A 16,623-nucleotide genomic window follows, 5' to 3' on the forward strand; every position below is an offset into this window, starting at 1 on the left:
CAGTAAATGGACTGCGCGTGTTACACATAAGCATATGATTAAGATTTGATATTCAAGAAGTTCCTTGATAAAAGTATAAATCCGCGGAACTATATGAGTATCATAGCTAGTATAGAAACCTCACTATCATCACTTCAAGAAGTAAAATGGCTGTGTGTCAGTTAGGCTTGAACATTTAAAATTTTATTAAACCTTGTGTAATTGTTCATTAAAAACAAAGAAACCTCACTATCTTCTTTCATTTTAAAATCTACTCTGGGGACTTTCCTGGTGGCACAGTGGTTAAGAATCCACCTGCCAATGCAGGGGGATGTGGGTTCGAGCCCTGGTCTGGGAAGATCCCACATGCCAAGGAGCAACTAAGCCCGTGGGGCACAACTACTGATCCTGCGCTCTAGAGCCCGTGAGCCACAACTACTGAGCCCACGTGCCACAACTACTGAGCCTGCGTGCCACACCTACTGAAGCCCGCGCGCCTAGAGCCCGTGCTCTGCAGTGAGAAGCCACCGCAGTGAGAAGCCCGCACACCGCAACGAAGAGTAGCCCCCGCTCGCCGCAACTAGAGAAAGCCCGTGTGCAGCAACGAAGACCCAACACAGCCAAAAATAAATAAATAAAAATTAAAAAAAAAATCTACTCTGTAGAACTTTACTATTGTTCCACTATACTCACAGGAATGCATTTGACCTGATCAATTACAGTTTTGAATGTAATGAATAATAAGGTTCTACTTAATTACCCTGGAATTCTTATTCAGAGCAGGAGTTCTCAAATTTCAGCATATATCAGAACCTCCCGGTAGGCCTGTTAAGCCACAGACTGCAAGAATCCACCTCAGAGTTTCTGACCTCAAGAGGTCTGGGGTGGGGCCCAAAAATATACATTTCTAACAGGTTTCCCAGGAGGTGCTGATGCTGCTGGTCCAGGAACCACATTTTGAGACCCACTCCCAGGGAACGGCATGATTTCATCCTATTTACTCAGAAGCTCCATTTCTGGATGGCCATGGGCAAGTGAAAACAGCTTCTTGAGGAAAAGTAATTTAGGCACCCCAAAGGGGATGCACTTCATTCTGTAATCAAGAGGCAGCATCCTCCAGTACAATCCAGGTCTTGCTTGTTTGTGGTTTTAGTTTTCAATGGCCCCTATTAGAAGTTGATTTAGGAAGTAAAAGGTAAGCAGGGAGAAGACAGCAATTGCAGTGAGGCCATTAAAATACCTTTACACAATCTGTGTAGGGCAAACAGGTTTCTGGGAAGTACCTTTCACATCAGTAAGGAAACTGGTTTATAAAGAGGGGTCATAAAGATACAAGAGCTTATTCCAAACACATAGTTTTAGCACCATTGTTTAGATATTTCCATCCAAAGGGTGTTTGACGGTTTTGGAATCTAAAAGAATAACTTGATGCCTAACAATGCTGAATGTTTTGTTCTAATCTACCTCCTACTTGAACCTCTTTTGTCTACCTTTAAATATACTTGAACTATGAAGAAGAGCCAAATTATGCTTTTCAAACTATTGAAAACTTGATTTTGAAAGGTTTTCTGGTAAGCAGTAAAGTGGTACATTATGTTTCATAGGCTTGAAAAGGCAGCTTACTTTGGTACCTGTAATTATGCCAGACAATTTATAAAATTCTACTTTTGTAAAAAGAGAAACAGTTCTTTACAAAAGCCGAGAAGAAAGTGGAGCTGATAATGGCTGAGAGAACAATAAACTACACATAGCTCTGATTTTAAATCTCTCCTCTTAGGACTTCCCTGGTGGCACAGTGGTTAAGAATCCGCCTGCCAATACAGGGGACGTGGGTTTGAGCCCTGGTCCGGGAAGATCCCACATGCCAAGGAGCAACTAAGCCCATGTGCCACAACTAATGAGCCTGAGCTCTAGAGCCTGCAAGCCACAACTACTGAGCCTGCGTACAACAACTCCTGAAGCCTGTGCGCCTAGAGCCTGTGCTCCACGACAAGAGAAGCCACTGCAATGAGAAGCCTGCGCACCACAATGAAGAGTAGCCCGCGCACCGCAATGAAGAATAGCCCCCGCTCACCACAACTAGAGAAAGCCCAAGTGCAGCAATGAAGACCCAAAAATCAATCAATCAATCAATTAATCTCTCCTCTTTGAGTACCTGGATAAACTTCACATCCGGCTGATATCTTGGAGGCAATCCAAAATGTAAAATCCAATTTAATCTGGCACCAAATAACACAATTACATCAGCAAATTGCAAAGCCCTATTAAAAAGAAAAATCTGATATAACAAAAGGGATATCTACATTCTTATTTGAATTATTCTAAAGTATTTGGAAAAGTCTAAATAATTTGGATCTTGCACTGTTCTTGAGAATCAGCTTATACGGTAAATTTGATCTTTCAAACTGAAATAATTTATGAAGCCATTCTATTTAAATGGTAATCCAAAAGATGAAATAAGTAGAAAATACTACCATAAGACTTTATCTATACTCTATAACATTTATTACTTTTTTATCATTAGAAAAATTAATATAAGTATACTGTAGATAATCTGGAAAAAGCAGAAAAGTATAAAGAAAAAGCCAAAATTTCCCAATAATACTACCAACTTATAAACTATTATTAATATCCTGGCATAATTTCATCTAGTCTTTCTATGCATGTGTATTTTTATATAGTTGAGCTTATACACTAAATGTCTCATGCGCTTTTGCTTATCATAAATGTTTTCCTTTATCATTAAGTTCTTCTTAAATACAAATTTTAAAGGCTACACATTTTGTTGAACACAAATTTATTTCACCTCTTCTCAAATGCTGGATATTTTTCTTTGTTATTAACAGTACTGGGTTGCACATCTTTATTTGAATCTTAATATATACTTCATATTGATTCCTTGAAGCAGGTATTTTTATGATGATTGATTCACTTTCCCCAACTGCTTTAAAAAAATACTACACCAAGTATATTTCTAAGAGTTTTATATATCTTAGTATTTTTGTCAATATAACTTCAAGTTTTTGATATTTACTTTGATATCTACTCTGATATTAATAACCCTTGCTTTCCTTTTGTTTACCTCATACATCTTTGCTTGCTTTTACACTGTATCATTTTGTTTCAGATGTGGCTCTAATGATGCATACAACTGTCATTATTATTGATCCAATTGAAATGTCATGCCTTTTTCCAGGATAATTTTTATTATAATAACTGCCGTGGGTTTTCTTTTTTCTACTTCTTGGCTATTTCCCATTTTTCTTATCTTTTGCCCAAAGAGGATCTGTTTTGGTTTTTTTTTTTTTTGCTTTTATCTTCTGCAGTGGCTTATGCTATTTTTCACAGAAATTCAGTTATTATTTCAACTATATAGTCAAAAAAGCTATCCTCATACTGTTTTGGTCCTGTGGGACCCAATTTAATTAACAGATAAAAACTGAAAATGGAGGCTTCCCTGGTGGCAGTGGTTGAGAGTCCGCCTGCCAATGCAGGGGACATGGGTTCGTGCCCCGGTCCGGGAAGATCCTACATGCTGCGGAGCGGCTGGGCCTGTGAGCCATGGCCACTGAGCCTGTGCATCCGGAGACTGTGCTCTGCAACGGGAGAGGCCACAACAGTGAGAGGCCTGCGTACCACAAAAAAACCCACAAAAAAACAAAAAAAAACTGAAAATGGAAGGACAGATTTGCTTATAGATACTCCAAAACCCTTGAAATTGTTGATACAATTATTTACAGCCCCTTACAACCTTTTTTATATTATTAATGTCATCAATATTATCTTCTTAAAATTCAACAGGAATGAAGATAAACTTCATCTCAACCCAAGTTAAAGTATATTAAAAGAAAAAAACAGTGTAATAATTAATTTGGCTACTGTACAATGTATACTAATATGAAAAAAGTAAACATATAAGCTTATTAAAATAGCATTAAATGAGCAACATTAAAGATTGAACAGCAAACATGACATTTAAAAACCCCTCAAAATTAATTTAGTGTGTGCATGACAACATGAAAATTACCAAATGTAGAACAGTGGTAAACTGTGGAGAGGGAGGGAGGCAGTGGGATCAGGTAAGATATGCAGGGACTACAAACAAATCTGTAATTTTTTGTTTCTTAAAAAAAAAACCTTAAAGCAACAACATATTACTTAATATTATATTTGATAAAGTTGAGTGGTGGTTACATAGTGCTCATTGAATTACTCTCTCATTTGTATATTTATAATATTTCATAATAAAGAAATTAAAAGAAAAAAATACATGGTTTATCAGGAAGTGTGTTTTAAAAATTTAAAAAGAAGAGGGGCTTCCCTGGCAGTCCAGTGGATAAGACTCCAAGCTCCCACTGCAGGGGGTGTGGGTTTGATCCCTGCTTGGGGACTAAGATGCCGCATGTGGCAGGGCAAAAAAAAAAAAAACAACAGTAAAAAGAATGAGGTGAAGTCAATTAGAAAAAAAAATCTAAGAAGAGACTTCCAGTGCCAGCCAAGGCTGGGTAATCCCACTCCAGCCAAGCTCTCCCACTGATACAGTGGAAACTCTGAACCAAGCATAAAAAGCAACTACCTGAGGCTTCTGAAAAGTAAACAACAGTAGGTGGACTGGGATGAGATCAAAGAAGTGACCCATGCAGGCGGTGAGTTTTTAAGGTTTTCCCCTCTTTTATCTCTTCGCTTTGATTCAGAGCAGTCCTAGTTGCAGAACTAAAGGAAAGCAAAAACTTGGAGAGAAACCGTGTCTTTCTGGCCAGAAGATCAGGAAAAGGGACCGTGCATGTCTGAGAGCATGGGGGGAAAGCTCCAAAATTTTCTTTTTCTCTATTTCTCTCTCACAGCTGTGCTCTGACGGCAGCACAGTGGCATTGTGGTAAGTCCTAAGCAGCTAAAATCCCAAGAGAAACTTCATTTTTCAGGCAAGAGGAACTGGGAAAAGGGGCCCCTGTGGTCTGGAGAGTATGGTGGCATCCCCCTTATCTTTCATCTTTCTTTTTTTTCCTGCCACTTTGCCTCAAAGGCAGCACCTGTTGTGTGGTATGATAAGGTAGCAGCAAGGGCCAGGAAAAGGGACTCTGGGAAATGGGTGGGCTATGTCTTAAGAAAGAAAAGGAATCCCTAGTTCTGGATATGAACCAGCATGTTTGTATCCAGAACTGGGGCTGGGGCTCACCCCTGGGCTGGGCATGTGTGGACAGATCCAAAGGAGCATAGCAAAGGCTTTGGAAATCAACTGACCCTGGAACCATGCTCACAGTGAGTGAGTCAGAACCTGCACTCTGAATCTAACCAAGCTAACTGCTTGCTAAAACAAACAAACAAAATCAGCATTCTACAGAGGATTTTGGTATGACCTAGAATCTCACAACACAGTATTCAAAATTCTAGGATACAATCCAAAACTACTCAAAACACAAAGAACCAGAAAAATTCCAATTTCAAAAGAGAATATAATGAATAGATGCCAATTGTACTGATGACCCAGATGTTAGAATCAGTAAACACATACTTTAAATCAGCTATTATAACTATGTTCCATAAGGTAAACAAAAATACTCTTGAAATAAATGGGAAGATAAACGTTCTCAGCAGAGAAATAGAACATATAAAGTAGACAAAAGGAGTAAAAAGAATTAAACAGTTATTCAGGGACCTATGGGAGAATATCAACATGCCTAATATTTGTGTTACTCCAGAAGGAGAAAGAGATTGGTGTAGAAAAAAATATTTGAAGAAATAATGGCCAGAAACTTTCCAAATTTGGTGAAAGGTATCAATGTACAGATTCAAGAAGATTAGAGAAACCCAAACAGGATAAACTAAAAGTAAACCGTGTCCAGACACATCATAATCAAACTGAGAAACAAAGATAAAAAAAAATTCTGGAAGGAGCCACAGAAAGACAACTACATCGGCGGACAGAGATTCTCATGACTACAGATTTCTCATCTGAAACCATGAGAGTCAGGAGATAGAGGACAACATCTTTAAAGTGTTGAAAAGTCTGAAAAGAAACAGATGTACTTAAAATTATGTGATTCTTTCAGAACTTCTCCTAGATTCATTAAAGTCACAAAACAATTTAAATTAGCCTGGAATCTGCCAAGCCATTGTATTTAAAATCTGGAGCGCCACGTACCTGGATCTGGCAGCACCTACACAGTTTGGATGGTTGTCAGGGATAACACCCTTTCCCATGGGGGTGGGCAGAAATGGCAATTTACATTGCTCCACCAACTTCCTGATACTCTCCTCTGCACGGGCATAAGCAGCACCTACAAGAAATTGAAATGTATTGGACAAGTCAGTTAAGCTCCAGACACTGTGACCCTTAAAATAGTTCATGTGAAATTGCTTTTAGAACTTCTCAAACATTCTCCTGCTCAGGGCTTAAACTCAAAACAAATTGTGACTATGGTTTTTGTTTGTTTTTTGGCCATGCTGCGCGGCATGTGGGATCTTAGCTCCCCGACCAGGGATCAAACCTGTGCCCCTGCAGTGGAAGCACAGAGTCTTAACCACTGGACCACCAGGGAAGTCCTGTGACTATGGTTTTTATCTTTGGTATTTTAAAATGTTTAAGAAGGCGCTTTCTAACCTCACCTCTCTTTCAGAGAGGTGTACGGCGCTGTACGGCGGCGGAGGTTCAGACAGTCCCAGGCCTGTGGCCGCTTGGCCTCCAACGGCTGGGGCGCAGGGCAGGAGCGCGCGGCCGCCCTGAGTGTAGTGAGGCTGGCGCCGCGGCTGGGCCGGTTCCGAGGCTCCCGGTTCCTGAACGCGTGTAGGACAGCGGCCTGGTCTGGCCTCCGCCATGTGTCGGTGAAAGATGGACGCTTGAAGCATAGACTGCTGCTAGCTGACTACTTACTATCTGGGAGCACAAAGATGACCTAAGGATGTCCTCGGTGAGGAACTTGACAACTTGATCTTCGGGAGTTGCTTAGAGTATTTAAAATTCCCAGGATTGCTAAAAAAAATACTGCTTTTGGATAGTCCATAAATGTACATCTGAAACAGTGGGACTATAAATAAAATAATTTAATGTGCAAAAAAAAAAATGTTTAAGAAGGCAATAGTTCTAATTTCCCCCCCAAGTAATATTATCAATTATTCTGAAAGATGTCTACCCCTAAACAAAAGTTGCACTTCACACCTCTTGCTGCTCTTAATTGTCAGTTCTATGCTACCTTCCTACTGGATTACTACTCACAGTTCCCCGGACACACATCTACTGGTAGGTGCAGGTAGGAGAGGAAGGACTCTGCCCTGACAGGGAAGAGCAACCTCACACTTTGCTCCCCACCACCAGCTAACCAGGACTGCACCGTCATCTAGTCTGTGTATGGAAATTCTAACAAGGGGTCTACGTTTCTAAAGCTCTGTAGATCGCTTCATAGGCTCTCTAATCCTGTGATCACAACCGGACTAACTCGAATGGGTCACATCATTTGTTTTTACAGTTGTGTGCCTGTAGAATAACCATATACTTTATGCCCTCAATGGCACTGAAAACAACTTACTGTTTGAATATAGAAATGATTTCGAGGGAGATGCAAGAGGGAAGAGATATGGAACATATGTATATGTATAACTGATTCACTTTGTTATAAAGCAGAAACTAACACACCATTGTAAAGCAATTATACTCCAATAAATATGTTTTAAAAAAAAAGAAATGATTTCGTTTCTAATGTCATCAAGGCCATCGTTTTAGCTATTTAACTTTATGCTCTTTCTCAAGATTAGTAGAATATTACTCCGTATCCAGAAGTTATAATTCTCTACTGAGTCTCAGTAAATAGTATAGTATGTTCAGATTCAATTTAATGCTCCCCACTATAAAACTACCTTAGAATCTTTTGTCATCCATGTAGGATGAAAAATAATCCCTTTTTTTTAATCCAGAAAGTTTCCTTATATTCTCCTTCTTGCCTCAATATTTGTCCATTCAGTTCCCTCTTCCTGGAATGCGTGGGTTCTCTGTGTCCACTCAGTGACCGGTCACCCATTATTTCAAGGGGTGGCTACAGCATCATCTCTTCTGAATGGTCTTTCCACACCACCTACACAAGAACATTGTTGCTGCTTCCCCTGGGAATCCACCTCAGCTCTCTACACACACCCCACTTATTTGTGACCAGGTCTGTCTACTTATAAGTAGGAACCATTATTTCTCTATATATCCCACAAATGTTTTCTATAATCCCTGCCTTATCATAAGGACTCATTAAATGGTGGTTAAAGGAAGTACAAAAACTAGCATCCACTGAGCTCTTTCTATTATTTTGTTGTTTAATTTTAACAGTACTGTTGAGGTAGCTAACCTCTATTTTACAAGTGAGGTAACTGAGACTCAAAGCAGTTTTTGCCAAGGTCACAGAGCTAATATATCACATAGCTGTACACAACTCAGCTCTGACTTCAATTTTTTTCTGTTGTCCACCATTTTTACTAAAACTGTTTTTAGTTTCTATGTAGTTATCTCCTAAGTAGTTGACAACTGACTAGCATGGTCATAGATGATTCATAGCCCCTTTAGGTCTAGAACATATAATGGATACTATAATAAATTGCTGACATGCGTATAAATTGGTACAATACCTTGGAGAAAGCAATTGGACAATATGTTCCAAAGGCCTTAAAATATGAATACATTTTAACTTAATTAATTTTCTTTCTGGGAATCTATCTTATATCCTAAATATGGAAAAAGCTTTAAGTACAAACGAGTCTGTTGCAGCTATTCTAAACACAAACAAAAACTGGCAAAAATTTAAATATTTGCCAGTAAAGTATTAGTATATACATGAATGGACATTAAAAATTATATTTGGGAAAAAAATTTAAGACCATGAGAACATGTTATTCTAACATTAAATGAATTAAGTATAATACGAAACTGTCTAATAGAGTGGCCATTTGACCCAGCAATCCCACTCCTAAGTACGTACTGAAGAGAACTGAAAACATACATCCACACAAACATTTGTACATGAATGTTCATAGCAACATTTTTCACAGTAGTTCAAAAGTGGAAACATCCCGAATGTCCATCAATTATGAATGGATTAAATTAAATGTGGTATGTCCATACAATGGAATAATAATAATAATAACTATGAATTATATTTATTATATTATATATAATTATAGTAACTATATTATCATTATTATTCAGCAATAAAAAGAAATGATGTACTGATACATGCTACAACGTGGATGAACCTTGAAAACATTACGCTAAATCAAAAAGGTCAGTCACAAAGGACCATACATTATACGATTCTATTTAAAAGAAGTGTCCAAATAGGCAAATCTATAGAGACAGAAAATAGATTCACGGTTGCCTGGGGCAGAGGGCTAAGGAGGTTTGGGGTGACAGCTAAGGGATGTGGGATTTGGGGGAGGGTAATAACAATATTCTAAAATTGACTGTGGTGATGGATGCACAACTTTGTAAATATACCAAAAGATATTAGATTGTATACTTTAAAAAAAACTGTCTAGGGCTTCCCTGGTGGCGCAGTGGTTGAGAGTCCATCTGCCGATGCAGGGGACACTGGTTCGTGCCCCGGTCCGGGAAGATCCCACATGCCGCGGAGCGGCTAGGCCCGTGAGCCATGGCCGCTGAGCCTGCGTGTCCGGAGCCTGTGCTCCACAACGGGAGAGCCCACAACAGTGAGAGGCCTGCATACCGCAAAAAAAAAATAAATAAAAAACTGTCTATACAGTATGATCACAAGGTATAAAATATACATGCAAAAAGGAATACAAAAGTACTACATGTTAAAATGATCTTCTTTGGATGAAGGGATTTCTTCTTTCTAATCTACTGGATTTTCCAAATTTTTTATAATATTCATGTGTAATCTTCATAATGGAAAGAAACACATTTTACTCATAAGAAATGTAATAGGGACTTCCCTGGTGGTGCAGTGGTTAAGAATCCGCCTGCCAATGCAGGGGACACGGGTTCGATCCCTGGTCTAGGAAGATCCCACATGCCAAGGAGCAACTAAGCCCGTGTGCCACAATCACTTAAGCCTGTGTGCCTAGAGCCCACGAGCCACAACTACTGAGCCCACGTGCCAGAACTACTGAAGCCCGTGCACCAAGAGCCCATGATCTGCAACTAGAGAAGCCACCACAATGAGAAGCCTGTACACCACAACGAAGAGTAGCCCCCACTCGACACAACTAGAGAAAGCCCACGTTCAGCAACGAAGACCCAATGCAGCCAAAAATAAATAAAATAAATAAAATAAATAAATTTACAAAAAAAGAAAGAAATGTAATAGGTGATATTCCAGGCATTCTAGAATAATTCTATGATTTCAAAACTAATAAATAATGCTAAATGAATAAAGAGAATTTTTATTTCAATTTCAAACATTAGAGCCAATGCTAATAAATAATGAAGACAATTTCTAAACAGAATCAGCATTCTTTTGAAAGCCTAGCAAGATTTAGAGTTCCATTCAATGCTACCTTTCCCGATGATAAGAAGGGGCTGTTTGGCATTCCTAATAACAGATGCTGCCATACATACAGCAGAGCTTTCTGCCATACTAACAGGAGGTGGCATGCAGCACTCCACGTACCTGGAAGTAAAGAGCTCTGTTAATTAGGAGGCCAACTTTTAAACTTTTTTATTGTGAAAATATCAAATACACAAAAAGGTAGAAAAAATAGTATAATAAACTCCATATGCCCACCCTGTAAATTCAACTACTAATATTTTACCACATTTGCTTCACACATACACACATAAATATACATATACATTTCTTCCTAAACCATTTGACAGTAGATTACCACAGCAAGACTTAAAAATTAAAAGATAAGGACTTTCTCCCATATAACCATAATATCCTTATCATACCTGGTAAATTAATATTTATTCCCTAAGATCATCTAACAACCAAAGGAGCAATTCACTGACAGGAAATCTGAATTAATGGCTTCACACTGTGGTAGTAGTTGTTGTTGTAGTAATAATAAAAAAACATACTAAAAGTTAATATTTCATACCTACTATGTGCCATTTATCCGTATTTAATTTTCAAAATAATGAGATTAGGTATTACCATTATCTCTGTTTCACTACTGTGAAAAAAAAAAAACTCAAAAAGTAGGTAACTTGCCTGGGGTCCCCAGATGGCATGTGGCAAAGGCTGGATTGAAATCGGTTTTTCTGTCTCCAAAGTCCATGCTTTTAACTACCTCACTATATTTCCACTCATTGAGTAAGTCAATGTTTTAGTATCACAATATGCATTAGTAAAATAAATATTAAATATTAAAACTGTCATAGTTAAGTATTTCTAGACACCAACTCCTCAGTGTTTTAGTTCATTTATCCTAATTAATAAACATCATACTGTATAAAACTTGGACATATAATACCAAAAAAGGACATCCAAATCTTTACAAAAATTTTAAAGAAGGCTTACAGAGTTAACTTACCTAAGGCACATCTCCCCCCAACCCCAATAATATTATTTTGATTGTCATGTTCAGGTATTATGAAGAATAGATGTCCTTTTTGTCTGACTCTCCCAAATAGAAACCTCTACTTGGTATCCTGAGTGAACAGAAATGCCCACTGTCTCTCTGCAGTCACTAGGTCCATGACAGCAGGAATGCGCTAAATGGTACTCAGGGTGATGCAGTAACCCAAGTACCCATCCTTACCAGGAGAGACTTAGATACCAGTTTGTTGTACTTATTGTTCACTCAGTGTTTATTTATGGAATAAGGGAATTTGGCAAATCATAGTAACATCTGGTGTTTAAATATTTTTAAATCACAGAGACAGGCTGAAATTTTTTATGCTGAGTTCTTACTAGAACTATTTGAAAATTACTATTTTTCAATAGTCACTTCAACTCTTGGTTTATACCATGAAGACTCTAAGTAACCATACTACATGAGGATTAGTTTTTTATGGTTACTGAAAGAATAATTTCAAATGAGGAGTTTGGGAAGCTCCAAGTATTTGATTTAGTAATTAAACCCCAAAATAATTCCTAAATAATGCCATTTTAATTAAGAGAGTTAAGCCCTTTGGCCAGGATTCAGTTTAATTACTAAATCTTCAAAAGTTAAGACAAATTGAAGATTAACTTATAAACTGCTAGGTAAATTCTTTTTAAAAGGTAAGCATTATGGTAACACAATTAAGAAAGAACTCCAGTTAACTATTACTCACCTTACAGAGTTCACATTCACCTGGAGGTTCACAAAATCTGCAGGTATGTCAACATAGCAAGCACCTGGACGACCATAAATACTGCTTCTCACTGCCTAAGTTCATTACAAATGGAAGAAAATATTTAAAAAATCTCAATCCTTATTATCACATTCCACTCAAAGATAATTTAAAATTGTGAAATGAACACTATTTTGATTTTTCTCAACATCCTTAGTTGATGCAACATCCTTAGAAGTAACCAATTTTAATTACATTGAAATGCCCTCTATTGATTCTATACATTTTAAAAGATATTTTTGTTTAAAAGGGGAGAGATAAGAAAAAAATACACACTTAGGGCTTTAAAATCCATTTTCTATTACACTTTAGTCCTAGAAATTATCTACTAGGTTCTGCCTTCCAAGTCTTTACTTTATAACATTACTTTCACCTGCTTCCTAATCCTAATGATTTAGCAAAGGTTTCAGAAACTGTGATGTCGTAACATGTATCAAATGGTTTCTATAACACATGGTTTTTGAAACAGCTTAAAAGTAACTTCACATATAAAACTAACTTATAATATGCTGTTTAATCAACTAAGAGATGGTCTTACATTAATACTAATATAAGTACTAATTTTCAAAAACTTAAAGTAAATTTAAGTAATAATACTTAAATAATTTAAGTAATAAGTACTAATTTTCAAAAATTTAAGTAATAATACTTAATAATATAAGTATTATTTTCAAAAATAATCTTGCAAAAGTATAAGAGAAAGGGTACCCAGGGTTTCAATATATCCTTCTTTTTATTTTTCCATAATTTAAAAAAATTTTAAAAACTAAAGTAGAGGGGAAATTTTTTCCAAAATAATTTATTTTATCGGTTTCTTTAATTAAGTTAATGACAGTGAATATTAAAATGTACATAGCTATTTATCAATATCATTGCTAACTGCCTGAATATATTCCAAATTGCTACTCATTCTATGGAGAATAAAAGTAACACAGGTAATAAGCAACTGAGAAAAACCAGCTGACTTGGAGAGCTTGTAATTAAATACTGTACCTTTTCGATAATAGAGGGAATAGCTTCTATGCTACTTGGCCGGGCAGAGAACTTGCTATATAATCTACAAGCTTCAACCTATATGCGAAAAGAAAATCACTTAAAATTCAGCTCATGTATCATATTACTCTTCTGAAAGATGACAAAATGTTAAGCCATTACTTTCTATTATGTTTAGAGGCAAGATGGAGAAAAATGCATTACCTAGATTGCTTCTTAAAAGCCTATTCAGGGGCTTCCCTGGTGGCGCAGTGGTTGAGAATCTGCCTGCTAATACAGGGGACACGGGTTCGAGCCCTAATCTGGGAGGATCCCACATGCCGCAGAGCAACTAGGCCTGTAAGCCACAACTACTGAGCCTGCACGTCTGGAGCCTGTGCTCCACAACAAGAGAGGCCGCGATAGTGAGAGGCCCACGCACCGCGATGAAAAGTGGCCCCCGCTCACCACAACTAGAGAAAGCCCTCGCACAGAAACGAAGACCCAACACAGCCAAAAATAAATAAATTAATAAACTCCTACCCCCAACAACTTCTTAAAAAAAAAAAAAAAAGCCTATTCAAAGTACAACCAAATCTCTGCCTTGGTGTGATTCAGGAAGAAAAACAAAACAAGCCACAATTTTCATTTCTTAGATTGGCAAACATAAAAAAGTTAGATAATACCCAGCATCTATCATAATACAAGAAAACAGGCACTCTCATAAACTCTGGTGAGAATATAAATAGGAAGGGGAGTTGACAATGTCTCCTAAAAATGTAAGTAAGTATATCCTTGGACCCAGAAATTCTAAAGCCAGGAATACACAACTTCATCTGTTATATCTCATTACAATAATAATCTATTTTTACATTTCTGCCAATTTTCCTGTTATATATTTTGTTGTTATGCTGTTTGACATAAATTCAGTAGTGTTAATTTTTCACTGTTTAATGTACTTTGAAGCACTGTATATTCAATAGAAACTGTTTCTCTTAATACTTTTTGATATAAAATCTACTTAACAGTTGGTAGTCTTAGTCCCATAGGTATGAGTAGGAGTTTTCCTCTCAACTTTTCTCTTCCTCAAAGTCTGATAGTCCCAAACCATTTTTATTCCTGCATTTTCTTGACTCTTTGAAGAGATTATTTTCAGAGTTTAAATTTCTGTCAAAAAGGTGTATTTCTTGGAAGATTGCTCCTAAACAGAGCCTAAGCTTTCTTAATAACCACACTGAGAGTTTCTTGTAGTTGAGGAAAATTACCTTTAAAATATCTCAGGTACTTTTATTTTAATTGTTTATTTTGCAGACAGGAGTTTTAATTTCTTCTCCATAAATCTTAATGGAGTATACTTACGTTACTAAAATGATAGAGGGATGATCTTAGAGTTGGGTACCTGAGGAAACTCCTGGAAGGCCCCCATTGTTTCCTGACTTCTTTCAGAGGAACCACCAATCACAATCAAGGGCCTGAAATATTAATTTTTTTAAAAGAGAATTACAAATGAGATCAACATGTAAAGTACTCAGCAAGTACCCAATAAATAATAAACACTCAATGAATGTTAAAAAAGAGAGAAAGAGAGAGAATTACATTTTCCCTTAAAAACTGCCAATTTAGAAGGATTTAGGAAACAACTTGGTGTGAGAGAACACTTCCTCAATTTTGGAAAAATCTGTAATTTGTGGTAAATATTTTTCCTCCATGCCCCTCTCTCCCCTGCCTCTTTTGGATACTGATACCTCTGGGTGTGATGATGTAAAATGAATTGTTATGCCCTTCCTATTATTCTTGAAATTAAGAGAAGAAAAAAACTTTTGTCACACTTTCCTAAATGAGTCTATTTGGAAATGGCAGAATGAAAAAAATTCCTCAGCAATAAAATTCTTATGCTTTGGGGAGAAAAAAAAAAAAGATACAGCAAAGTTAAAGTTACTCAAAAATTATCAGACACTAAAGTAGATAAGAAAGAGAAAGTGTAGGAAGGATGAAAGAAAAGAAGTCAAACCCTAAAAAGTAGGAAACACATGGCAAGAAAGAAAACAATGTCCTTCCCACAGGAAATTTAAACATTTTATGAACTGATCAAAACATATCCCCCTTTAACATGATCTTATGAGTAAAGAACCAGAGATGGGATTAAGGGCAAGAGCGACTAATCTGCTTATAAAGCCAACTCAATAAATGTAAGATTTCAATTGTCCTGCTAGTTATGCAAGACAAGGTGAAAAATTAAATACATTCTTGCATATTGAACTGGGATCTTTGATAAACAGTTCTTCACTTAAAGAGACTTATACACACATTCACACATATATATATATAGATAGATAGATATGGAATATACACATATTTATTCCAAAATATTAATAGTCTTTTTTTCTAGGTAAAAGAGCTGTTGATGTTTTTTTTCTTATTTTCTTCCTAACTCTCTTAATTTTTCACTAAGCCATTTCCTTAAGCACCTGACCCCTGGTCTTCCCACCACAGATCAGTGGTTGCTCCACTAGGTAAAATCATGCATTGAGATTTTTAAGAAAATGTTTTAAGTAATTACCAACAGTTCATGTTTGCATTTGCCATACCACCCAAAGCATGGATGAGACCTGGGCCAGAAACAACAAGGCAAACTCCCGGCCTAAAAGCAAAACAGAATTAATTTTATTAAAAGCAGGTCAAATGCAACACTTGATTCATATCACTTTAGGGTGAAATGTCACCTTCTTGAACTTCAAAGGCAGGATATATAGATCTTTACTACAACTGTAAAACAATTATTAGAATATTTTTTTAATTAGAATAAAAAAGGTTATATCAGTCTTCCTGCAAGAAATAAGGTACCTACCATCCTCACACTGTATTTCACTAACCTCTTTATACTTTGCTCCTATTATATTTGGGCTAAATCAAGTTGACTGCATACAGAAGCAAATTTTTGGCTACTGAGTACATTTCTATATGGAAAAAAAGTGTTTTTAAAAATTTTCTTAACAAATATATAATGTAAATTGGTCTTTGCCAGGAAGTAATTCTGAAATGTAGTGCTCTGCCCCAATTTTTTAAATTGAACTTGAAAGCTTTACCTTAGATGACTTTCTAAGCTTAAAGCACTGAAAAAAAGGTATCTCCATATAATTCAACTTGCCATTTTCAATTTATACAGTAATTTCTTAAGAACCTCTATTTAAGACAGCCTTTAAATTGGTGCAGCCACTGTGAAAAACAGTATGGAGGTTCCTCAAAAAACTAAAAATAGAACTACCATACAATCCAGCAATTCCACTCTGGGTATTTATCAGAAGAAAACAAAAACACTAATTCCGAAAGATATATGTACCCCTATGTTCATGCAGCACTATTTACAACAGCCAAGATATGGAAGCAACCTCAGTGCC

At 36.8% G+C, this 16,623-nt stretch overlaps 1 protein-coding gene across 2 annotated transcripts in view; it reads right to left on the bottom strand.

Moving 5' to 3' along the window:
• HACL1 (2-hydroxyacyl-CoA lyase 1) overlaps positions 1-16,623 on the bottom strand; it is a 42,122-nt gene that overhangs the window by 21,951 nt on the left and 3,548 nt on the right. Inside the window, exons 4-10 of one of the 2 annotated variants that reach the window (XM_022561731.2) lie at positions 15,786-15,866; positions 14,625-14,697; positions 13,247-13,324; positions 12,194-12,288; positions 10,471-10,583; positions 6,122-6,257; positions 2,135-2,240 (exon numbers count right to left, since the gene is read on the bottom strand). In XM_022561731.2, the coding sequence (XP_022417439.1) occupies positions 2,135-2,240; positions 6,122-6,257; positions 10,471-10,583; positions 12,194-12,288; positions 13,247-13,324; positions 14,625-14,697; positions 15,786-15,866 (682 nt within the window). The remainder of the gene's footprint in view (positions 1-2,134; positions 2,241-6,121; positions 6,258-10,470; positions 10,584-12,193; positions 12,289-13,246; positions 13,325-14,624; positions 14,698-15,785; positions 15,867-16,623) is intronic. The other variant, XM_089911165.1, reaches the window with a different exon arrangement.

This window comes from Delphinapterus leucas, chromosome 4 (assembly GCF_059928025.1).
Source record: "Delphinapterus leucas isolate spDelLeu-1000000601 "Yukka" chromosome 4, BTC_Dleu_Yukka2, whole genome shotgun sequence".
In the NCBI taxonomy this organism is placed as follows: domain Eukaryota; kingdom Metazoa; phylum Chordata; class Mammalia; order Artiodactyla; family Monodontidae; genus Delphinapterus; species Delphinapterus leucas.